The sequence below is a fragment of the Aythya ferina genome, assembly GCF_964211825.1.
Source record: "Aythya ferina genome assembly, chromosome: 4".
Classification (NCBI taxonomy): domain Eukaryota; kingdom Metazoa; phylum Chordata; class Aves; order Anseriformes; family Anatidae; genus Aythya; species Aythya ferina.
Genome location: NC_140300.1, coordinates 27,187,944 through 27,213,314, shown reverse-complemented (window position 1 = coordinate 27,213,314; position 25,371 = coordinate 27,187,944). Strand labels below are relative to the sequence as shown.

At 38.3% G+C, this 25,371-nt stretch overlaps 1 protein-coding gene across 2 annotated transcripts; it reads left to right on the top strand.

Moving 5' to 3' along the window:
- Positions 1 to 668: 668 nt before the first annotated feature.
- Positions 669 to 22,164, top strand: LOC311436580 (tyrosine-protein kinase TXK-like). 2 transcript variants are annotated; one of them, XM_084518871.1, is made up of 15 exons: positions 669 to 762; positions 5,991 to 6,045; positions 6,259 to 6,361; positions 7,186 to 7,391; positions 8,492 to 8,557; positions 9,252 to 9,306; positions 10,093 to 10,172; positions 11,586 to 11,713; positions 13,300 to 13,374; positions 14,333 to 14,504; positions 15,222 to 15,438; positions 15,993 to 16,057; positions 18,072 to 18,190; positions 18,632 to 18,789; positions 20,165 to 22,164. In XM_084518871.1, the coding sequence occupies exons 1-15, from the start codon at positions 747 to 749 to the stop codon at positions 20,231 to 20,233; spliced, it is 1,584 nt and encodes a 527-aa protein (XP_084374997.1). In that variant the 5' UTR covers positions 669 to 746; the 3' UTR covers positions 20,234 to 22,164. The 2 variants fall into 2 exon arrangements, with proteins under 2 accessions (XP_084374997.1, XP_084374998.1); XM_084518872.1 differs by lacking the exon at positions 669 to 762 and having other exon boundaries at positions 7,299 to 7,391.
- The last annotated feature ends 3,207 nt before the right edge of the window (positions 22,165 to 25,371 follow it).

Sequence of the window (25,371 nt, the reverse complement as noted above, 5' to 3'; positions counted from 1 at the left end):
GTTTCCTCAATGAGGTGGGTGCTTTGGATGCCACTTTGGATCCTGCCCTTCACTTGCCTTTTCATGCTACAAGAATAATTTCTGCATATCCCCTGTAGGGTTTGATGCTTCCTTGGGAACAATGAGGCACCTTTTTTTCTAGATTACTTAATTTTTCAGTTGAATCTAGCCTCAGATGGTTAATTTTGGGATGAATCAGAACAGATTTGGAGGCAGCTGTCTTGGTTACTTAACCTGTCTTTGAAGACATTGGAAAAAATACCATGCCATCATTTCTTATGGATGAGCTCAGCTATACTAAAACAACTTCATATCTTCTCTGTCTCAATAAAACTTTTTTTTTTTTTTTTTTCAAATGCCAGGATCAAAAATTCATCTGAAATGAACCAAATTCTGGTACATCTGCTGCATTTTTCCCCATTTTAAAGCAGTACTTAACCCTACTGATTATAGTTCAATATTTTTTCTTTAAAGTATGTATTTGATTCTAGAAAGCTGACAGGCAGACAGATTTTTTTTTTTTTTTTTTTTAACTTACCAGATGTGTGATTAGTATCTACTTTTTTTTTTTTTTTTTTTTTTTTTTTTTTTTTTTTTTTTTTCTTTAGGAAAGTGGGTGGGGTCAAAATGTATTTGTGTTTTACTAGGCTTCAGAGCAGAGCTAGGCACTCAGACAGGGGTGTTTTACTGGCGCAACTGATGAAGAAAGGTTTGCATTTCATTTGAATATAAGCAGACAGCCAGATATGATTCTTTCTACCTGTAAGTAAATTGGCCCACATATTTTTATCTTGGAAGTATTGTTTTGTGCAGTAGCTGTATACTTAGCAAATGAGTGATTTAAATATTGCCATAAAAATGCCAAACAGCTTCCTCTTGTGCTGTTTAGGTGATCTGTATTTGGACTCCTTGTTTTGACTTACTTTCAAAATTACTACATGAATATGAATCTAGTATATGATGGGTTCAGCAAAACATCTACTTTTTCAGACAGGTACAGAGATACTCCCACTTGCTGTCCTTAAAATTATGTACAGGATAGACATGAATAAAAAGTTTGGTAGGACTAGAGTTGTCTTTCCTCCAGTGCAGAATTAACTCAGGAAAATATAGAAAGCCTAAACCTACACAAGTGAAAAACTAAAAACTTGTCTTTCGAAGTATTTTTAGCAGCAAACTGTACTGTTACTTTCTACTAGATAAGGTGCAAACATACCTGATCAGGAGGCATAATGTGTGTTATATTAAAGGTTTGGTTTTGATGGGTGAAGCTGATTTGCTTTATAAAAATGCTAGAAAGGGACTACAGCAATTTCAAAATTACTAGTGCTTTGAGACACATTGAATCAGAAAAACAAGCTTAAGCCAAGAAGCTTATGAAATAAAATCATAAAATGCAAATGATAAAAACTCATCTCTAACCTGTTGCTTTCATCAAGTCCTTTGATACTATTTCCCCAAGACTACAAATTAAAGGGAGGCATAACTGAAGATAGGAGGGAGATTGCACATGAATTGGCCACACAGATAATTTTACCAACCTAAAGCATTCTGTAGGGTATTTTTGGACATAGAACACCTGCTGACAGGCTATCACGAAGGACTTCCATGTTTTCACTGTGCCTTTTAAGTTTTGTTGGGACTGTATTTCAGCTATTCAAGCAAACAGCTGTTTCACCTCACAACAGGCCAATCTTTTTCTTCTTCTTCTAGCATCCCATCTGCTTAATTGTGCACAGGCAGAATTTTTTTTTCAGGCCTCCAAGTTGGTTATAAAAATATCAGCTGCAAAATTTTAAGCTCGATATTTATAAGGCCAGCTTGAAAACCACTTTCCTAGGATTTCCACTTCTTCCACATGCTTTCCTTGCCATGGTATCTTTTCTCTTTTCAAACTGTGTGTGATAAATGTCCAATTTTGGACATCATCCTATAGGTTATCATAGCTCTGTATTAGCATTGGGATTCTTACTTGTTATTCTGTCATCAGAAAGATAATATGACACTCTTAAAAACAAGCGTTTTCCTCCTAATATAGCCATTTCCGGAAAGAAAAAGACACAAGCAGTGAAATGGGATACATTTTTGTTCCCATGTTGAATTATTTGTAGAATGGCTGAACTTTGAGATTGCAAACATCCATCAGAAGTTGGAGAGAGAAAATTCTCCATGCAATTAAAGAAGGAGGTTGATTAAAGAAGGAGATTCAACAGCCTAAATTCTCATCTTGTTTGATTTAAACGTAGGTTTTAAGTTACCCACTTTAATTGATTCATGATGAGTTACGCTTCCTGATGATCAAAGCCAAATGTGTTTTGGTAGCTTATGTTTTGACATAACTCAGGAAATGTGGGCTGAAAGGTCTAGTGGGGCTGCGGGTGCCGGAAAAATCTTCCTTCGGTGGATTTAAAAGACGCAAGGTTTGATCAATTTCTCTGGAAGTTTTGGAAAAATGTTTGGTTATGTAGGAAACAGAGAAGAAGGACCTGGTAACAGTGATGGGTCCATAACTGATTTATTTTAACAGCCTTACAAAAAATTTGCCGTTAAAAATTACTGAATATTTTCTTCCATTAGCCAATATATCTTTCCTGTGTCCTTTCCAAGCAGTAAGTCTGTCATTCATATAATAGATCTTACAGGTCTTGCTGTTCTCTTCAAAAAATGGGGTCCAAAACGCAAATGCAAAATGTGATTTTCTTCTTGCTGATGTACAGCTCTCACTGATTCCATCACTGCTTAATTTTTAAATGATGAACACATCAGTGTGACCTGCTAGTATGTATGTGAATCTAACATACATAGTTGAAAATATACAATCTAACATAATAGTTGACAAATGCAGAGTGTTTTGCTTAAGAAAAGGTCCTTGTTTCAAAATTGAAGGAAACCAGAATTATTCCACTGAGTCCTGTGATTTGAGTTAGGGCATAGCAGAAAGGAGAAGAAGAAGCAGTATTGAAAACTCTGACTTCTAGAAATCTACTTTCAATTTCTTACTTGCGTTGGAAAAAGTTAGCAATTTTTTTTGCCTTAAAATGGAGGGGTGGGTGGTGTTTTAGTATTTTTTATTATTTTGACTTACGGCTTTTGAATAGAAGAGAAGAAGAGAAAGAAATAAAGGAAGGAAGAGCCTCAGTTACAGGAGGGCGTGTGCAACTCCGAGAAGCTTCTGGCAGGAAATGCAGACTTCCTGTAGCGCTGCCGTGAGCATCGCTGCGGCACCTGGCGGCAGCTCTACACATAGATATCTTCCTGTGTTGCTCACAGAAGATCAAGATGTAAGCCAGTTTAATCAAATTATTCACTTTCAAAAAAGAAAAAAGAAAAAAAAGACCTACAACCAAATAACATCATAGGCTCATTGGTAGCGAGTTATGAACTGAACTAATATTATTTCAATCTAGAGGTGAGAAAGTGTTGTGCAAGAAGCTTACCAAAGACCAGGGAGGATGTTCAATGCAGAAATCAATGCATCGATCTTTGCTTGAGCTGCTGAAACTCCAATCCATCAGGTCAAAATTTCCAGTCTGACTTCAGTTTAACTAAAGCAGGACCTACACTGAAGACCTGTGGTTCAGTTCCATATAGCTCCAGGCTGCTGTCTCTCAGCACTCCCTGACAATGTTTCTTCTCAGAACTCAAAAATTTTGAAATAGAAATCAACAGCTTACACTGCATTAATTCATGCTTTCATTAATTTCTACTAACTCTTTTTACAAGTGCTAAAGGAGTAATGTATGTTCAGAATTTCAGAGGTGAGTTTGCAGGGAACGGATGTATGAAGGCTGGTGTGTTTCCAAAGCTGGAAATTTTCTTCCTTTGGGCCTTGATTTGATCCTTAAAATACCCTGGTAGGGAGAGGTGGGAGACAGGATCTTAGTAGAACCATACTACTCCTCAGGACCCAGAAACTCAGTGCAGAATGGGCTTGTTGGGCCCACACCCTCGGTCTAACCTGAGCCTTAACTTCTAGCCTTGGTCATATTTTGTTATCTTTAATTGGTTAGACACTCCAGCCATAAAAACTCACTCACCAAATAAAGCATGTGTCCTAGGAAGCACTGAAACACAAAATTGATTATAAAAAGAAATGGGAACCTAAGACAGTCTAGGTCAAGGGACAAACACAATTCTGTCTCAAGATAATTGGGAAAGTTTGGTGAGTAGCATGTAATTATTTGTACTGAAGTTTAAACACCCCTTTTTTGAATGAAATTGTAATAGATCCCTCAAAAGTCCCTAGTACACGCAAGACTACGCTATCATGCAAAGTGCTTCCAAGGCACTCGTTCTGCTTAACACGCCGACGCTATCTCAATCCAGATTATTATTATTATTATTATTATTATTATTATTATTATTATTATTATTGTTTCAGGAGCAGTGGACATTATTTTAAAGCAATGTTAATAAAACCAATATTTCCCATCTGACTTTTTGAGAGGGATTGCTCATTCCAAGCTTGTTCTTACTTAAGACATTAAGTATTATACAATAATGCTAGAGACTGTCTGTATTCAGGCAAAATTAAGCTACTATAGTATTAAGCAGCTGAGGGGCAGTTTAATACACTGTAAAACCATGCAGCAAATAAATTACATTGCTCAAATGCTTTGCCTGGTTTCTTTAAAGAAAATTGTTGGTGTCAGCTGGCTTGGGTATTTGTAATTGGTCTGTTTTGCATAGCCGTCAGTGGAAACTTTTATCAAACAGTCGATAGTGTGTTGTGATTAATGTAAGTCTGCTTGCTTCCCACACGATGGGTTCTTCACAGGATGCAGCAGTCTAAGGGAAATTGCCCCACGACTTTCATGATAAATACGCTAACCAAAACACATATGAGATAGGTCTCTTCTTCTTCCAATTGAGAACTAATTTCACCCTTATCTTTTTGACTTCTGATTTTCTCTCCTTCTTTTGTTAGTGCAAGATGTACTAAGTGATGTACCTTTACAGAGAAAATAATTACATTTCATCATGCAGTAAGGTTACTTAATGCTTTGAGTGGTAGGGTTAACTCTCTCAGCACACTTTGCTGAAGCATTGGTAAAAGGCATTGGCAAAAATTCTTACAGGACACCAGAAGGACTATCCTATTTATTCCAAGCTAGATTAGGTCATTAGGATTAACAAGCCAAAAATACTATGAGAGAAAGACAAGAAGTGGAAGACATGGTGGGACTGTACATGTCATGTGAATGATCATAAATTGGAGAAGACCTTCAAGATCATCAAGTCCAACTGTTAACAAAATAAAGCAACAACATACCGAGACCTCAGGAACCTTATCTCAAAAAAGATACACTATATTAACTTTTCTGAAAATATATGATGTATATGATATTGTATTGTGTCTACTGTATTTATCTCAGGATTATCAACTACTTGGCACATAAGTTTAAAGTGCCTATTTTGATAACATTTTAAACCTTGGCTAATTATAATAATGGCTGGAACAGAACCAAGAAAATCAGTATTAATTCAAAGAACTGAATGTATTATGTCTCCTTTAGTAAAACTCAGAATAAGAAAAAACTTGCCATGTAAATGTGGTTTTATATCTGGCTCAAATGGTTCAAAAAATTCTGTCATCGCTAAAAGTGGACATTTCTCTGCCTCTTGTCACTGATGATGTTCCCATCCCTTTCATTGCACTGGTTAGAGCTTGCATGGGGCAGTGCAATCAGTTAGATTAGTACCAATCAGGCTGATGATGCCTTATTATTTTTTTTTTTTTTTCTGATATGGTGAGCAGGTGTAACACATAATATGTCCTCATAATAAAAAGACATAATAAGGGACACAGTGGATACATATAGCTGGTGTGGGAAGAAAGCTCTGCTCCATTTGGTGCATGCAAATTTAGTCTTAATGGTTTGCCATACACCTCACAGCAAGATAGAACTACTAATAGAGCTAAGTAGTCCTTACTTCTGTAAACAAGCCAACAGGATCATTATAAATATGGAAAATGTTCTTGTTCACAGATCACACCATCCAGTCTGTTTTCTGCTGCTGCTGCTGCTGCACAGTGCAAAAAAGGTATATAAAATTCTTCCGGTTTTCAGCAATTAGAATGATTGAAATGTCTATACATAGTAGACTTTTAAAAGTCTATTTTCAGTAGAACTGTTAATTACACAAAAGTTTACAGAAACTTTGCCCTACACATCCCTAATATGAATGAGGGCTTATATATCCATATTTTCAGTATGACATGTATTCACAAAAATACTTATTGTTCTTCAAAATTAGAGCAATGAGAACAAAAATGAACCTGGACCCTGATACTGGCCTGGTGACCCAGTACTCTGCTTCACAACCAGAGGTTTCCTATGCATCTACTTGGAAGTGCAGGGTAAGTAACATTTTATCAGGTTTAACACAAATTGAGGTGATTTGCCATCCAATGACTCAGTACCAAAACAAGCAGAGGAGTAACCAACTCTTGAGCGTGTAGGTTGCTTTGCTGCATAAAAATTATGAAGCTCAGGTATGTAAAGATTCATACTGATGGAAATGCAGGGTCACACTGAAGTTTCCCAAGCTCGCAAGCATGGACAAGGGCAATTTCTTCTTCAACTTTAGGGTTTGGGTGATGGAGGTGGGAAGAGTGGGTCTGTCCTGTTGGGCAGATACAATCTCACCTTGCTCAGCTGCATGTGAAAAGTCCACCTTTGTTTTGCTAGATCTAAATTGAATGAATCTGAGTTTTCAAAGCATAACTGGGAGCAAAGCTAAAACCTAGCATGATGCATAAGAAAAAGACTGTTCCTGCTCAATTGCTAAGAATGCAAGAATGTCTGCAGCACTGTCCGTATCAATTCTTCAGATAAATGGCCAAATTGCCAGACAGAGTAACTCCACTGTTTGCAATGCTGCTCTGCTAATTTACACTGAGTTCTCCCAGCATTCATATCATGTAAAAGTCACCCAAAGAGTGGGGAGGGAGACAAGGAAGATGGCTTCTCTATTATTTACTTTACTTTCCATTGTAATTTTGGCTTTGACAGCAAACTACTCAGATGTGAGTCTCACTATTTTACAAGTGACATGATGATGGTGCTTTACAATGGGAGGTGATGACCATGATTAGTTCCTTTCAGTTACTGAGATGCTATAGCAGTAGGGGAAGTAGTAGGGAAAAAAGACTAACTGTGAAAGATACCTTTTTTCCACTAGCGTAAGAGGCAATTGCGTGTAAAGAACAAGCCGTTACCTCCTCTACCTGCTGAGGCCTTGGAAGACTACACAAAAAATGTCAAAGTTATTGCACTATATGACTTTTTTGCTAGAGGACCGTCTGATTTAACACTCAAGAAGTCAGAAGAATACATTATCCTTGAACAGTATGATCCCCACTGGTGGAAGGCAAGAGACCAGGATGGGTAAGAGAATTGACATCTAATTTCATTTGCTCTTCCTACACAGAAAGAAGAACCTTAAACAACCATTGTGGGGCTATCCTACAACCCTGAAGGCAGATAGGACAAGATACATGAACTTTAGGGGAGGTTTGAAAGTGTCCAGATATATATAAGGGGCACAGATTAATTGGGAAGAGTTTGGGCAGTGTCTAGTACTCCAAGAATTGGTATGGCATCTCCTGTCTAGTGGGAATGTAGAATTAAGTCCTATACTTAGTAAGTTCCTGAGCAACATAAGGACGTTTGAGGACCATATGAACCACTGGGCTCTTGAGCCTTGTGAAAATCCGGCTTTATGTGTTTCAAGTGCTTTACAATGTTGTGTGTTAAGTGTAAAGACCTCATAAAGACCACAGGTAATGGTAAGACACTTGCCTGAAACAAAACCCCTAATCCAAAATTCTTGGACATGTTAGAGAGATAGTAAACTTAATTTATTGATGTTTCCACATTTATATTTGTTTTATGTTGTTCCCCTGTCACATTTTCTTCAATGTATCCTGTAATCTGATGTTAGGAGTTGTTACAGGTTATATAAATCTGTCTCTTTTTCATTCAGAACCCTCCTTTAGGTAATTTTTCTCAACTCAGATTTGTAGTGAGAGTCCACTGGATTATTATTTTGTATATACATGCAAGCACACACTTTACATTTCTTCAAGGCAGAATTAGAAGGCTAGAAATAAAACAAGTGGCTTCTGGTTTGGAAGAAATGTTATTTTTTCTATTTTTTTTTTTCTATTTTTTTTTCTATTTTTTTTCTTTTTTTTTTTTCTATTTTTTTTCTATTTTTTCTTAACATGTTGTTCATGGCACTCTATAAGTACTTATCCCAGATGCCTTTCTCATTTCAGTAGCTCTCCAAGGCTGTGGGACAGAAAGATTTTGCCTGGGATGAATGGACTTAAGACTCTTATTCAATTCCCACACTAGGATTCAGTATCTAAAGACATAGCCAATAGTATAAATAAATTTGTCATTCAATAAAAGTAAGATGCTTACCTTAATGCTATTAATATTTTACATCTTACTATAACACTACCCTCAATATGTTTTTTCAGGAATGAAGGCCTAATTCCCAGCAACTATGTTACTGAGAACAAGAAAAGTAATTTAGAAACATACGAGTAAGTACCCTTGAAAATGATGATTGTGCTTTCTTTTCTAAAAATGGTGTGGTACATTTCAGTGCTTGACCCTTCAGTCTTTACTAGATATGAACAGGTGTTTTCCTTATTGAAAGCTCTTAGACTGAATTAACCATTTTGATTTTGATTTATCTGCTTGGAGTATGTAATGTGGAGTTACAGGCACCAAGGACTTCAACAGCATAAACCATAATGACAGAATCCAGATGTTTCATATTTCTGTAGGCTCACTACATAATATGTCTATATTCTGATCTCTTCCTGTTGTGAACGTATAGTTAATTGACTGGAAGTTAGTTATAATCAAGTCAGTCTGGTTTCCTGGAGAGAAGAGTAAAATTCAGCAAAACTCTAGTGAAGTGAGGTCTGAAGCAGTGAGCCTGACTATAAATTTCATCACAGTCTGGCGTAACTGCTTCCTGTTTTTTTCTTTTGTGTGACCTCATGCTTAATCACAGTGAACCAGTCAATGGGGAAAGTAGTTGTCGTATTTACAGTGGTCTAATGAAGTAATTCCAAATTAAGAGACGTTTGATATACAACAATAGTTCTGTTCAGTTTTTTTTTTGATGGGAAACCGTTCAACTATTAAGACTAAACCTTGCCTTCTGTGTAGCAGAGAAAACATATTTTTCTGGCTGAAGTTGAAGGAAAACTTGTCTTGTTCTTGCAGGTGGTACTGCAAAAACATCAACAGAAGCCAGGCAGAACTGCTCTTGCAACAGAAGGTAACTCTGCTTATACATAGAGTTAATGATATCTGCAAAGATTTATCAGTAATGGCATCAAGCATTTCAACAGTCAAACCCAAATCTGCTCGGCATGCAGTAAGAGCAGGTGACCTAAAACAAAGAGATGGCTTTCTGGGGAGACTGTACAGTGCAGACTGTCCACACTTCCCAGAATTTTTAGTAGTCCCAGCAAATTCTGTATAGATTTTCCATACTGGATAAGTCAAGTTACATGGAGTTTGCTGTACTTGTCTGTGGTATGAGACACTGATGACTGAAATCCACATGGTAAGTAAGTTAGTAAGGTGGCAGAGCTTAACAAAACCCCTGTGTCTTCCTTATGTACAGAGCCAGGAATCCATCTATCAGTTATGAAAACATCTATCTCAGTTAAATTCATTAAGCTCAAGGACTAACACAGGGCTTGGGCAAGACAAAATAGAGAAGAACATCTCAGAACTGTTTTACAGCATTTTTTTTTTTTCTGGTGATTTGTATATATATATATATTTAGTAAATAAAAGATTTTTCACTACTTCACACAGAAGAGTATCCACCTAAAATATTTAGCTCCAAGAAATGGTCTGGCATTTGGTATTTTTGCTCGGTTAATTTTGCTCTGCTATGTACCTGGCTGTCAATTCCTGTTCACTACTGCTTTATCACCCTCCCTGGTAGTCATAGGTATTCCACAGAACTTGCTGATCAGCTGCAAGTCCTATTTCAAAGGACTTTCATTTGAGCTCAAAGGCAGAAAATAACTCTACCTGGATTTCTTTTCAGTCCAAAGAAGGTGCATTTGTTGTCAGAGATTCAAGCCAGCGGGGACTCCTTACACTGTCTGTGTATTCACGGTCTAAAGGGTGAGTTGCTTTGAATGGTTATGGCTTGACTCAAAGTGTGAAGGAAAAGCTTCCCTAAAGCTCCTTGGGATAAGTGGGCAGGCTGGGTATATGGTGCACAGCAGCAGTGAAATACTGGGGGGGCTGTTCAGGGGGCACTGCAGCGAATTGCAGCGCTCTGGGGAAATGCCCTCCTATGCCGAAGTGCTGGTGGTGGGCAGTAGGCCTGGGGGGCAGGGTGCCAATGCCCTGCTAAGACATGCACTCATAGAAATGCTCAAATAATCTGCTGTGAAGGCTGTTCATCCCACCCACGTAACACAGGCAGTAAGACCTTACATTCATTCACATCTTGCCAATTTTTGTCAAGTGCTGTGGCTGCCCCACCATGCTACCACAGCACAGCCCTTTGGCCACTGTATCGATCTGCTTTTCTTCTCAGCAGGCTCTGCTCAGTGTAAATTACTACCAGGCTCCTTGGTGGTCCCAATTTTTCTCCTAAAATCTCCTCTCTGTACCATCTTTCTTCAGCTGGAGGACTGTTACTGGGCTCACTTTCCCCTCACATCTGTAGCAGTCTCCTACGGCTATCCCTCAGCCCTCCTACATCTGTTAGTGCTACAGCTGCTTCTTATGGATGCAATGATACAGGGATAAATACTTGTGCAATAAAACACACAAGACATGCTGTGGTTTAACCCAACGGGCAGATAAGCCCCACACAATCATCCATTCATTCCCTCCTACCACCCACCAAAATGGAAGGGTAAAAGAATTGTGAGCTGAGATAATCAAGACAGTTTAATGGGAAAGAAGATGAAGGGAAAATAATAATAGAAATGATAGTACTGATAAAAGAATACACAAAATAAGAGATGCACAATGCAGCTGCTCACCACCCATGGACCAATGCCCAGCCTGTCCCTGAGCACTGGCAGCCTCTCCCTAGGCCAGCTCCCCCAGTTTTATTGTTTAGCATGAGGCCATATGGTATGGGACATCCCTCTGGTCCCTTTGGGTCAGCTGTTCTCATCCTAAATCCAAACACAGCAGCACACCAGCTAGTAGGAAGAAAATTAGCTCTATCCCAGCCAAAACCAGGACAATGCTACCTCCCAAAGCTGGGAAAGAGACCTACTCAGAAAGCCTTTTTTTCTTCTTTTTTTTTTTTTTTCTCCTTTTCTTCTTTTTTTTTTTCTTTTTTTTTTTTTTCTTCTTTTTCTTTTTTTTTTCCTTTTTTTTCTTTCTTTTTTTTTTTTTTTTTTTTTTTTTCCCCCGCTGAAACAGTATCTGAACTATGCACAGTCATTTTAATTAGGGAACTGTATCCCAAGTTTTCAGATTTTTTGTGTGCATGTTTTTCAAGTAAAATTTAATTAGGTTTATAGTATCAATTATTTTTTGCTGAAAATCATAATCGCTTGTTGATTTCAGAAGTCACAGTGGAGACATTCGGCATTATCAAATCAAAAAAAACCACTTCGAACAATATTATGTAGCAGAAAAATATCTCTTCTCATCTGTTCCTGAACTTATCCAATATCATCGACACAATGCTGCAGGTAATGGGTATAAGCTGTTAAGGTATTACTGCTGATGCTTTGAAGCTCATCAGGACTTTGAAAGATTGGAAGTGACTCTTCCACTAATCCTTTCCTTATAAAAAGAGACACAAATTTTTCTGTTGCTAATAAATTCAAGTATGCCATGATCCTTTCTGCTGGAGTTGTAGCTGCAATGTGCATATGTCATGGGAGGAATGAGCCTACCAAACTCATAGACATGAATGAAATTAATTTTAAAAAGCTGTAAGTACCTTATGTACTTACCTACTCTGTATTCTGCTGGTTCTTATGTGGCTGAATGAGACTTCCATGAAATTTTATCATAATTCTTTCCTTGCCTACAACCCAGTGACTTGCATGTATAGAATTTAAGAAAAACAGGAACCATGCTATGCATCAGTAGGCAGCTTTTTATTGATTTTGGCACATATGCTCACCCCCTTCAAACAAAAAGCAGAATTAGGGAGCACAAGGACTCTCCAACACTAGCTTGCATCTTACCAGTGTCAGCCACCTTTAGTTGTTGGCTCATAGCAGCCTTTTATAATTTCTAGCATTAAAAATTGCCCTTCATCTTGGTTCTGCCTATCATTTTAATATGGTATAAAACATTTTTTTACCCTGAATGACTGGAGATAGGAAAGCACAAAGCTCCTCACACTAGCAAGGCAGGAAGAGACAGGAATGGACAGAGGCTTTCACCTGAGGGAAAGTGGTGGTAGTAAATGCATGAAACAGAAAAGGATCTGAAAGTAACATTGGAAAGAACGAACGAATGCATGCAGGGCGTCCTTGGTGAGCACAATGAGCTAGCTTTAAAAAAGCAAAGACACACTTTTTAGATTAAAAATTAGGAAAGTAGAAAGGGTTGTGTTCACTGGTACTGTTGGCTCATAAATTGAGAAAAAAAGGAATGTCAGACACAAAAATATTTCTTGCAGCGGGAAACAATCCTGAAAAAGTGTACTTAAGACACTGTTTATGTTGGTGATGTAGTATTGTAGAACTCATGTAGTATTACTTAAGATCACTAACACTGTACAAGCAAGAAAGAGTGTCACTTCTGGTTGTATGGTACTATAGATACTTTTGTAGTGGTCTGAAGTTTGAAGTAGAGTAACAGTGCATTTGCACAGGAGTGCAACATGTTAATAGATACATCATTTACTTAATTAAATAATAATTTTGAATATCATTTCTTCAAGATAGAAGTTGTCTGATTATGTATGTTTGTACAAGCACTGGCTAGATCTCAGCTGGTATCCCAAAATGGTATTGTCATAGATCTAGTAATAAACTTAAAAACAAAAACAAAAACAAAGAGAAGCAATTACTTAGAATTTTGAAAAGAGTATTTGTATTCTGAAACAGTAACTTATCAAGCAGGCTGGAAAAGGGTAGTGTCCTCTTCCATTTCTTCACTGCAGTGAGAAGTTGTAAGAAAAATTAACATCAAGAAATAAGATATCTATATCAATTATTATTTTTTTAATTTTTTATATTTTTTTGAGAAAAGGTATGATGTAGCACACTTTAAAATAGTGCAATTGGTCAACAGAATATTGGTACTTTGTTTCCTGCAGGTCTTATCACTCGTCTCCGACATCCAGTTGGATCAACTGGAGGTTCTTCACCAGCAACAGTGGGATTTAGTTACGGTAAATTTTTTATTTTTTTTTGGTGGAGATTTAGGTTTCTGTCTAGGCAAGAATTGAGATCACATTCATCCAGCTAATAATTGTGTCAGTGAAATTTCCCAGTCGTAAGTTAATACATAAACACCTTCATAATCATGAAAATCAGACACGCATTTCCTCATAAGGTGTCAGAACTAAATGAGACGTGACTCAATTCCTGCAGTTTAGTCAGTGTGGTGCTTCTTTTACAACCACTAGTGCATTTCAGAGCCATCTGGACTTCTGTAAGCAGACTTAAATAGACACTTAATACATTTTAAAATGATATTTTATGTATTTAAATGCCTACAAAAATTGAAATTAATATTATTTATGAGGAATATTTTCTTTGTCGATTCTGCAGGATGTAGAAATAAGAGTGAAACCTTTCACATTGATAGAAAACAAGCAGTAAATACCAGTGCTGCGTACATAGATCAGGAAGCTAATATTGGGTGGTAGATAAGTACACATAAACATATATATATGTATATATATATATAAAGGAATGTCCACAGGCATATATCTTTACTGTGAATGTTTTCATCAGTATCAAGGCTTAATATTTCTGGAGGGCAGAACTATTTTGGTTAATACAATGGAGGCATCCAGTAACTATTTCTGTAGCTATACTATCCCCCGGAACTGGTTTAGAGTTAAAAACATCACATATGATAATGGTAAAAAAGTTCTCAGAGGTAATCAAAACTTTGCCTTATCTTTAAGACTCAGACATTCCAGCATTTTGCAGTTTGCAAAGCAGTCACATTCTACAAGCTGCAAAATAACATTCACGTCTATACACATATGTGTGGGAAATTCCAGTTATATAAAACCCATGCTAAAGCTGATGAAGGGTTGTGAAATTTCTCTGTGTGCATTACCTGCAAATAGCCAGGTGTGTCTCCTAGACTATTGTAACATGGGGTTGCTTTTATAGAGGAGTGGGAATTAAACCCATCAGAACTGACGTTTATGAAGGAGCTTGGACGCGGGCAGTTTGGAGTTGTTCAGCTGGGTAAATGGAAAGCAACCATCAAAGTTGCCATCAAAACGATCAATGAAGGTGCAATGTCTGAGGACGATTTCATTGAGGAGGCCAAAGTGATGATGTAAGTACAAAAAATATTCTGTCTGATAGTTGACATGAAGATGACTGAAAAAAAGATATAACCTAATTCAATTTAAAACAAGCAAACAAAACCACTTTGATGGGAGTAATGGACGTGCAGGACAGAAAGGTTGATGTAATGACCTAAGCAGGTGCTTGCTACACCCATCACCAGAGTCTTTCTTTAGAGTGTGTGCTGCTTTGCATGGTGGAGGTTAGTGGGTGGTAAATGTGCTGGTAGTTGCTCCTACAGCTATTCTTTCACCCATAGTTTAGTGCTTCTGGGAGCACAGGCAGAGTTCATGCCTAACTAAAGCTTCTAAGAAACTGTATTGCCATTTCTACTAATTTTGCAAATTACAGAAGTATTCAGACCTGCTTTTGGCATGGCCAGAGAAGGAGGTGGAAGCTGAGGAGAACGCTTGCAGCAGCTCGTGTCCCTGCCTGAAAACCAAATATAGTTAGATCTCTCCATTTCATATTATCCATATCAAGGTTGCATTTATCCATTATGTATTGGAGGGACTATGATGATCTTGCAGAACTTTTTGGAGGAAATTGCGGAAATGTGTTAGGTAGTGAGACAACTCTGAGGCCAGCTGAACTGAAGGATATTTAGCAAGTACTGAAAGTGTTTTTCAATATCATCATGAGAATGAAAAGTCTAGTCATCTGCCAAGAGCAGACGATCACCTGACTGAAATGCAATCCTGAACAGGAAACTCTCCCACCCGAAGCTGGTCCAGCTTTACGGAGTGTGCACGCGCCACAAGCCTCTCTATGTAGTGACTGAGTTCATGGAGAACGGCTGCCTGCTCAACTACCTGCGGCAGAGACGGGGGAAACTCAGCAGGGACCTGCTGTTGAGCATATGCCAGGATGTGTGTGAAGGGATGGAGTATCTGGAAAGAAATAGGTTCATTCACCGTGATTTAGTAAGTACAGTAGGTTTTCTGAGGTTCTCGGTAAATATTGGTGATATAGAACATGCCACTGAATTCTGTGGAACACTAATGTGTCCTGTAAGATTCAACAAAATCTTCCTCTATCCACATTTTGAATGCTCCCTCTGCCTTACCTTGATGCCGGGATATATGGGTGGCTTGTCTTCCCTACCTCATACACAGGGAACAAAGAGGTCACAAAAACACTTTTAAAAATTGGTAGTGAGTGTCCAAATGCCTAGCATTCAGGAAAATATCTGCATGGATAACTAAGACTCTGCATCTTAAAATTTCTTTTACTGTACATGAAAATATTGCAAGCATTCAGGCTAGTATATGCTAATGTATGTGTAATTACACAGCAGTGAAAGGCATTCACCTACTTGGAGACAGAACTTTACTTTTTCCTTGTTTTGAGCAAGACACTCATCTCCTTTTAGAATATAAACCATATGAGCTGAAACACAATTACTCTGTTGTTTTTTTTCTTTTTTTTTTTTTTTTTTTAGCCCAGATTTCAGATATGTTTCTCTCCTTTTCCCCAGGCTGCAAGAAACTGCTTAGTCAATGCTGAGCACATCGTTAAAGTATCTGACTTCGGCATGGCAAGGTAGGAAGTACAAGTTTAGTGGGTGTCCTGTTCTCTGTTGATGGTAATGAGGACTTGGGCTAACTTCACTGCTTCCTTAGATGATTTGGGGAATCCCACTGTGCTCAATTTCTGAATTTTGATTGAAGTGATAAACACTGCTGTTTAACTCTTGTACCATAAACGGGATGTTGCATTGTTTCTCTTCTCATCAGTGACTTTAAGACAGATGAACTGAGTGTCTAGTAAATGCCAGAAGTAGCTTATGGACAGAGCAGCAGCAGGCACAGGACTACCAGAGGCTCAAAGAAGCAAGTACCCCAAATTTTCTGAGTGCCCAGGAGGACAGAAAGCCTGCAGGAAGACATGTAGCTCTTACTGACCTTTAGAGACTTCAGTAGGTGAGGCAGGAGGCAAGGAGGATGCGCAGGCAGGAAGCGTGATGTGTGCTTCTCTAGCAGGGAAGTGGTTTTTCTGCTTAATGAGAGGACCAGACAAACATGAAGAGAGAGCAAAATGCACTCCAACAACCACAGGTCAGAGAAATGTAACTCTGCCCTTCTGGACTTCCATGAGAGGGTGCACTATATTTTACAGCTGAACTGAGTGAATGACCAGTGGCTGGCCAAATAATTGGTCTCACTCCTTCTATCTTGCCCCATCACTCCTTGCAACCCCAGCACAAAATCCTTTGTTTCTTTGTCTTACTGGCTGCTTTTGGATTGAATAGGCTCATCTTTTGGATTGAAAGGCAGTGTGTAGCTCTGTGCAGTAGGTGGTGGTGATGTCCACCTTACTGCTGTAGTCATTAGATCAGTACAGCCACGTTACCTACCTTTCTGTTAATTTTTACCTTGTATTTCTTACCTAAGGATTACCACAGTAGTTCATAACTACATACTTGTTTTTTAAAAGGCTGTGCTGTGCCATGGCAGTGCCTGCTGGTTTCATTGATTGCCATAAAGGTAAAAATAAGCCTATAGGTCTAGACTCATCCAAATGCCCCGGAAAATTCAGCAAGAGACCAATGGGCTGTCAAGGTCCAATATGAAAGTAATGGACCTGAATGGGTTCCTGTTAACAAAAAGAGAAGACCTTTCCCAGGGAGACCATGGAGAGGTGATGGGAACACCCTCTAATTAGTCAAAGCTCACAAAACTGACTGGTTTTGTACTCTTATTTTTTGCGTTCATTATCCAATAACCTCTCATTGTTCTGTGCCTGCCCCAATAATAATAAAGTGAGGCAAAGAGGCAATTTCTCTCACTGTGGCCTCCTTTGAAAGGTGCATTAGAAGTGCCTATGCATTATACCTTCTGTGACAAGTGTTGTGTAGTGTCTCTCTGTCATCTTCTCATAAAAGTAAATATGGGAAAAATGTGCACAGAGTTTGTACAGATGTAGGGCTCAGCCTTTTCAAATGTTGCCCCTAAATGCCTGTAGTAGGCACATAAACTCTTCTGATCTGATAGGTCTTAACACAGCTCCTGTAAGCTTGGGCAAAATTATACTTCAGTGCACCTTGTTGTTTGTTTGTATGTGATGAAAATTTGGTGTGCTGCTTCTGTAATAACAATGTGCCAGAAATTTCATCTGTGAAGTTGGGTAGCAGAGTCCAGTAGCTCCAGCTGTGTAAATAAGTGTAACCTTTTGCCAGTAGTTTTCATGTGCAATAAATGTTCTCTTTTAAAAAGAGACAGCAATTATTTAGTGTTGCTCTTTTTCTTACCAGGGGTGTAGGGACATTTCCCAGCATACGATAAGTACAACTATCCTGTGAGTCTTACAGATGGTATTAGAACATTTTATTCTGACATATTTCTCACAAATAAATCACCCATTTAAATAGAAATCTTTTTAACTGCATAGTGTGGGTGTCTGTGCACATTTTTTTGTTAAATTAGTAATACAATTTCTTTGCTTATAAATTGAGACCGTATTTTTATGGAATTATAAACCACCTGTGGAAATGCTGCCAGAGCTGCTTGTGCTATAAGTCTCATTAAAATACATGTCATTTGCTGATATTCTTTAGGTATGTCATTGATGATGAATATATCAGCTCTTCAGGTGCCAAGTTTCCAGTCAAGTGGTCATCTCCTGAAGTCTTTCATTTCAAAAAGTACAGCAGCAAATCCGATGTCTGGTCATTTGGTGAGTGGATTAGATTAATGTGCAACATGTTGTTTTATTAAACTAATGATGTGATTGAGGAAAGTACAACTTCTTATTGATGCTGCCTATCTTAATCTTTACATGATCTTATTTTTCAAATATTGCCTATATTTTTGAGAGAGTATGATTTTTAATGGATTTTTAATCTAAAAATTGGATTTGACAGATATGTGTGTTCTTGGTAAGTAAGCATTAACCAAATGCTTATTTATCTCATTTTCATGGACCACCATCTTAGCTGATTTAAATGGGCACAGAATTGCATCAGTTGAAACTTTTTTTGTTTTCCTGTGTTCATTCAACTCAAGTTGTCCATCAATACATGGAAAAGAAAGAGTGATTTTGGGGCTTCTCATATCATTAAATAGCTTGTGGGTTTGTGGATCTTATTTTGTCCTAAATATTTTGGTTCACATCCAGGTGTGCTGATGTGGGAAGTCTTCACAGAAGGCAAAATGCCTTTTGAAAGTAAATCAAATTGTGAAGTTGTCCGTGAGATTTCTGAGGGAAACCGACTTTATCGACCACATTTGGCATCGCATACTGTGTACAAAGTCATGTACAGCTGCTGGCATGAGGTTTGTTGCTCTTGTTTTCTTGTGATATTACATTATTCTCCATTGCTAATGTGTATCTGAAGATAATCCTCAAAAACTGGGGCATTGAAACCTGTACTTTGTGGCATCCTCGGTATTTGTCGCTATGCTTTTCACAAGTCATGTCTAAGTTTACTGAAGCTCTGTTTCTTTTGACCATTGCATCCAATAAATACAAAGCACATAATCTATATGATAGCTCTACACCATCCCTAGTTTTGAGTATTTCAGTATAGTCTCACTTCTCTACTGCACCAAATATAATACCTTTTTCACATCTTTGTGTCATGCATAGCTCTCTAGCTTTCCTCTGAATGATAACCTTAACACATTCATATACAAAATGAGTATGCCCACTACATGTGGATTTGTCTTCCCATTTTCCAGATGTACATCAGTATGTCTGTTCACTGCTCCAGAGCCTCCCTTTCACCATGTGCACTCTGATATGGTGCTTGCATCGATGTTCTTTATCCATTTCTCCAGCAACTATTCATTTCTATATTGTTGTCAAAACATGGACTTCATCAACTTTTCCACCTGAGTAATCCCTTGAGGTCCCTCCTGCAGTGTCTACAGGAAATGAATCTTTAATTTTACATAAAAACTACTTTTTAATAATTTTTAAAGTTGGGGGATCTCATTGCTACCATTGTCTCCTTTATCCTACCTCTTCTCTCTTGCCCATCTTTTAAAGCTGTATGAAAGCTGCTAAGTAAGTTTAAGAGACTGAAACCTAAACTGCACATAGCATGGTTGCTCACTGCAAGCACCCACTGGGATGCCTGCCAGCAGAGAGAGGATGAGGTGAGGAAGAAGTCCCCTCTTTTCCTGATGTCAGCCAGGAGTTTGTTGTTCCATACTGAGCTGCAATGTATTAAATGATACAACAGTGAACATCCTTTTTTTCTAAAGCTCAGGAAATATCTCTGAATATTAGGGTTGAACAACCACTGCAGGGAAGAAATCCACATATGGCTTCTGGCTAAAACGAAACAAAAAAACACAAAAAGAAAAAAAAAAAGAAAAAAAAAAAAAGAGAAAGAAAAAAGTGTCTCTGCACATGCTGCTGCAGTTTTAGGAAGCATTCTATTAACTTCTGGCACGCTGACATGCAGAACATGATTCATTTATTTATCTGTTTATTTTCTCAAGTGCTAAACTCTATCTTTTCTCCATTCAGTATTAATAAAATACAAATTAATTTTTAAGCAGTAGCCTGTATGTACCTATAACCATCTTCTGAAGTTGCGTACTTTAATTAATCAATCTGCTAATTTGGATTTATCCTCTGCTTTTTTTTTTCTTTTTTTTTTTTTTTCTTTTTCTTTTTTTTTTTTTTCTTCTTTTCTTCCAGAAACCTGAAGGACGTCCTTCTTTTGAAGAATTAGTAGAGACCCTCACAGATATAACAGAAATGGGATAATCAGAGATGTTACACAGGTGTACTTACTGGAAAATCAGCAGCATTAAGCCTGCCAATGTAGTTGACACAGAAAACATCAGCCTCTTCTTATAAATGGCTCAGGATTCAAATTAGGATTAAATAAAAAAATAGGATTTATTAAAAGAATATAAAGGAATAGAGGTAAGCAAACAGCGCTGGGTGCACCGGGAGTCTCCGCTCCACCAGGACGCACACCAGTTACCTCAAGCAGCTGATTTTTATGCTCCTAGACTAATACATATTCATTACTACTTCTAAAAAAATAGATTATTATAATTAGCTTCTGGGGTCCAGTCCCTCCTACTGGAGCATGCGCATCAGTCTCCTCTGGGGGTCTCTAGGGGTCTTTCATGCTGAAGGCTCGTAGTCTTCCTCTCCCCTTTGTACTCACTTGGCACCATACCAAGTTTATAGAACATTTTCTGCAGGTCTTGTCTCCCAGCCGTCCTTCAGCTTCTTTTTTCTTCTTCTTAATCTCTTGGCCCCCTGGCCAGATACCAAAGGTCTGCATAGTATCCCATAACAGTCACTAGTTGTTATCAGTTGTTCTGAAACTCCCAGACATCAAACACAAATAGCTTTCTTATTGACACTTCACGAGTAATTAAAACATTCTTCCCCAGCCATTCACAGGGACAGTCACATCTATAGCAGTGTTAAATTAATCTCGAAGAAGACAGGAAAAAAAAAGGCTGTAACTGTTAGAAATAGAAGTCCGGAATAACAAAAGCAAACAGGTTCATAAATTTAAGGAGTATTTTCTGAAGACTTGATAAATTGACTAGAATGAGGGGGAGACTGGGACACACTGCATCTGTGGTTCAAGAATTAAATTGCCAGTGCAGGGCCCAGAGGCAGACAGGATTCAAACAGAATTGTTCTTTATGGACACGAATTGTTAAAACATTCCTCACACTCTTACATCTGTTTCTACTTAAATTGTGGTAGCAGCATCCTATATAGTGAAGCAGCTGTTTGGGCCTGGTATGACTTTTGCTCATTTGAGAAAGATATCTGAGGAGTCTGGTTTGGGGACTCTCAAGGCTTTGTTTTCCTGATTAGGGAGAAAAATCTCCTGTCTGGAAAGAAGCAACCAAGCTTACTTGCCATGCAAGCCTTTTTTTTTTTTTTTTAATTCTTTTTGTCAGAGCTACACTAATTCCCATAATAGTATTACTAAGGAGTGATTTGTTGCTTAATATGGTTCTTGCACTAGACAATACTGATTAGCAGCACCAAAAATGATGGAAGAGACTTTGATAAAGTGTCAGAGACATCATATCTAAAGGCAAGAACTTCTGTACTGCAAAGCACAGAAGAAAAGGAGCAGTGTTTCAGAGGAAACATAACTGCTGGAGCAGAACCCAGGTACTGCATGCTGTTGGGGATCAAGGCACACAGAGGGAGCAGTCACCCCTCAGTGCCTCCCAAGTGACATCTGAATAGCTGGAAGCACTGAGCATCCCTGAAGAACTTTAATCCTGCTCACAGGTAAAGGCACCTTCTCTGCTAATTCTATGTACAACAAGGAGAACAAGTAAGGATTATTTTATTCAGACCTCTCCCTGAATTCTACTTTTGTCTTCCATTCCTGTCTTGCTGCTGCATACTTGAATGCCCACACCTCCTTACTGCTCCCCTGTAAGTATCCGGAATGGTTAATAAACAATTTAAAGCTGGAACCTGGCTGTAAAAAGAAGTGCTTTGAATTAGTCTAGCTCAAACAATTTCTGTGAGACCTCACATGCACAATGTCTGTAACCCTGCTTGTAATGTTATTATTCACTTTTAATTTTAACTCTTAATTTTGGTCAATACAAGTGTATTACAGAAAAGAAAAGGCAACTGAAATAGGAGATTGTTTTATGTAGAACAGTCAGATCGCTGTAAATAAATATTTTTTAATGTGATTGTATTGTGAATTATTTATGGGTAAATATATTTCTTTTTATAGCATTTCATAGACAAAATACTTAAAACCCAGTAGATAAAGAATGATTGATGTCTGGACAACTTAGTTTTTTCATTCCCAAACTTAAACACACACACACAAAACAAAACGAACAAACAAAAATCCCCTGCAACTGTAACAATAAAATGAAGTACATTGATCATCCCAAGTATTGAAGTTCTAGAAGATGATGGCATCTCTGGGTCAAATTCACTCCTGGCATTAATAACTCTCCCTTACTGCAATAGTATTTTGATAGTTATCATCCCTTGGGAAAAGGAGTTCTTAACCCTACTGTGTCAACATCTGGGAGTACCTTCACACAGTACGTTAAGGCGTTTCTTATTCAAGTGCCACAATATCCTTTTGTTTAATTGCTAAAAGAATTGCCACCAACTGATAGCACTGTTTACTTTTATAATTTGCTTATTTATGGGCGTTCAACTCTGTATCAGACCTCTAACTACACACAAACCTACACAATATAACACTGTGCATTGAGCTCACCCCTAGTCTGTGTGTGCTGAAGCACAATGCTTTTCAGCAAGTGATGCTCTACAAAAGACTCAAACTGTATCTAAAATATAAATGTGCATAGGGACTTTGAATAATGTATGAGGAATCCTCTATAGAAGCTCTTGTAAAACTGGTTTAACTACATTTATTACTGCAAGTTAATATGTAATACACTACACTACCCTGCAATAAAAAGACAGTTGATGTACACAAAGCACCCTGCTTGTGCTTGTTTTCTGGGTTGTCCTGTGGTGAGCATGCATCCATCTTTGAAACATGATGGTCTAATACAATGGGAAAAAAATGCTTGCCTACCAGGCCTTCAGCTTCACACTACAGCCTGTCTGGAGGCTGGGCAAATTATCAGTAGGCTGTTGTTAGCACTCTGACGTGGATGAATTTAACAGCTGATATCATGAAGCTTATGGTAAATAAATTAAAAAGCACTGTAATACCCTTCAGTCAGTGAAGTCAGTGCTTAATCAGCATGAACAGGACAAAGGTCAGGTATGTACAGCTTGTTTGCTCACTCAGATATACCCACAAATAAAGACCAAGCAGGCCACCTCGGGCCTTGTGGTGGCTCTGAGTGTAGCTCCAGCTCCAGCCATGTTCAAACAGGCATGAAGGAAAGACCTTACATGGGAAAACAGTCAATGCCACCCATGTCTCTAATAATAGGCATATTGATCTGCTGGCTGTGTGTTGTTTTTATTTTTAAATAAACATTTGGGTATTTGCGAAAGATAGACCCAGAAAATAAGACATCCAAGGAGCAGGCTGGGGTGGTTCAGCCTGGAGAAAAGGAGGCTGAGGGGAGACCTTGTTGCTCTCTACAACTGGGCTCTTTTATCTGGTGACAAGTGATAGGACTCGGGGAAACAACCTCAAGGTGTGCCAGGGAGGTTTTGCATTGATATCAGGAAGAATTTCTTCATGGAGAGTCTGGCCACGCATTGGAACGGGCTGCCCAGGGAAGAAGTGAAGTCCCTGGAGGTATTCAAGAGGCATGTGGATGTGATGGTTAGGGGCATGGTTTAGCAGTGGTCTTGTAGTGTTAGATGATGGTTGGATGTGATGACCTAAAGGGTCTTTTTAAAACTTGAATGGGGGAGGAGGCACAGTGACACCCCTGTATAGGGGATTTCTGGCTAAAGGCTGGAAGAGTACACACCAAAAGTGAAAATTCAGCTGATATTTCCTCATCAAACATCAGAAAACAGATTTGCATCCAGTTGGTAACATGCAGGAGGGAGAGGGAGAAAAGCCCACTTTCTGTGCAGCAGCCACCTATGATGTGTATCTTTCTATCTAAAGCTGACCTGTTTACAAACTGGAATGTATTTCCAGAACATGAAATGACTTCCTTCTTCAAAAGAACTCCTGGCAAGCAATACAAATCAGTCACTTGTGTGCAAAAGTTTGGGCAAGTTTTTCTCCAGTGCTATTTGTTTTGTACCTCCCAACTCCCTGTCCAACTTTAAATAATGAATTTTTCACAAAAAGGTAACATATATGAAGATATATCATATATATATATAAAGATATTATCACTCCTCATGCATCAGCCAGCCTGGCTTCTACCTGGCCCCCTCCTCCAGATGAAAAATTGCCACTTTAAAAACCTAGCAGTCTTGCTGGTTTTGTTTTGCAGGAATTTAAATAGTAAGAGGATGGTGTTTGCCACAAGTATGTAATTCACAACAGAATTCACAATACAGCTCCAGGATGCAACCACAATGAGAAAAGAGGTTCCAGTTATGAATGAGCACTCTTGGGGAAGAAACCTCACTTTGGCATGGCTGTGTTAAGTGTGGGTGGGATGGCAGGTTTCTATAGGAACTAACAACGTAAGTGTTTCCTTCTGAATTCCCTGCAGATTATTTAACCTATGCAAGTCTTCTTTATTTACCTACACCTAATCAGCACAGCTATGTAATGAATTTAATTGCCCATTTGTCCTGAGGTATGGTAGTAATGAGTAGCTGCCAAGATTGTTTTGTATCAGGATTTAAAAGCTATAATTAGGTTACTGATGTATTGCCTCTGAGGTTCTCTTTGTTCTAGTTCTTAATCATTCCACCTTCCTTCCAAAAGACTTTGAAGTACTTTAAATAAAATCCTTCATTTTGCTGTCTGAAATAACTGAAAATTCAATGAAATACTCTCCACTGAACATATGCATGACAAAGAGCTCTGTAGCCATCAGCTTTGTTTTTTCTTCCCTAGCTTAGAAGGGAAAGCATTTCACTTGCCCACTAATTCTGTCCCTCAAAATTCATGCTTCCTGGCTGTTAATCTAATCCCCAGCATTAAATGCTCCTTGGTCATGCTTTCTGCAGAAATACCAGGGTAAAAATAACACATCTAGACAAAATTCTATAAGAGAAGCCAAAACCTCTTGGTCTCCCCACACTCTTCCCTCCGGCTCCATCAGAACGATGCAGGCTTTTTAGCTAATGGTGAGTATCTAGTAGTTTCACATCTGGCTTTTGGAGTACAAAATTTTCTTTCCTATGAAAAAAAAAAGTCAAAACTACTAAAATGTCATAACTAGGCCAGATTCACATGAACTGTAAGGTTTTCAACCAGACCTCCTTCATCCAGAACCCACATGAGTGCATAGGACCAGCTATTAAAACCAAGACTA

Coding starts and splice junctions, on each gene's coding strand:
- LOC311436580 (XM_084518871.1), top strand. Junction 6,362..7,185: donor CATCTACTTGGAAGTGCAGG/GTAAGTAACATT, acceptor TTTTTCCACTAG/CGTAAGAGGCAATTGCGTGT. Junction 18,191..18,631: donor ATCCGATGTCTGGTCATTTG/GTGAGTGGATTA, acceptor GTTCACATCCAG/GTGTGCTGATGTGGGAAGTC.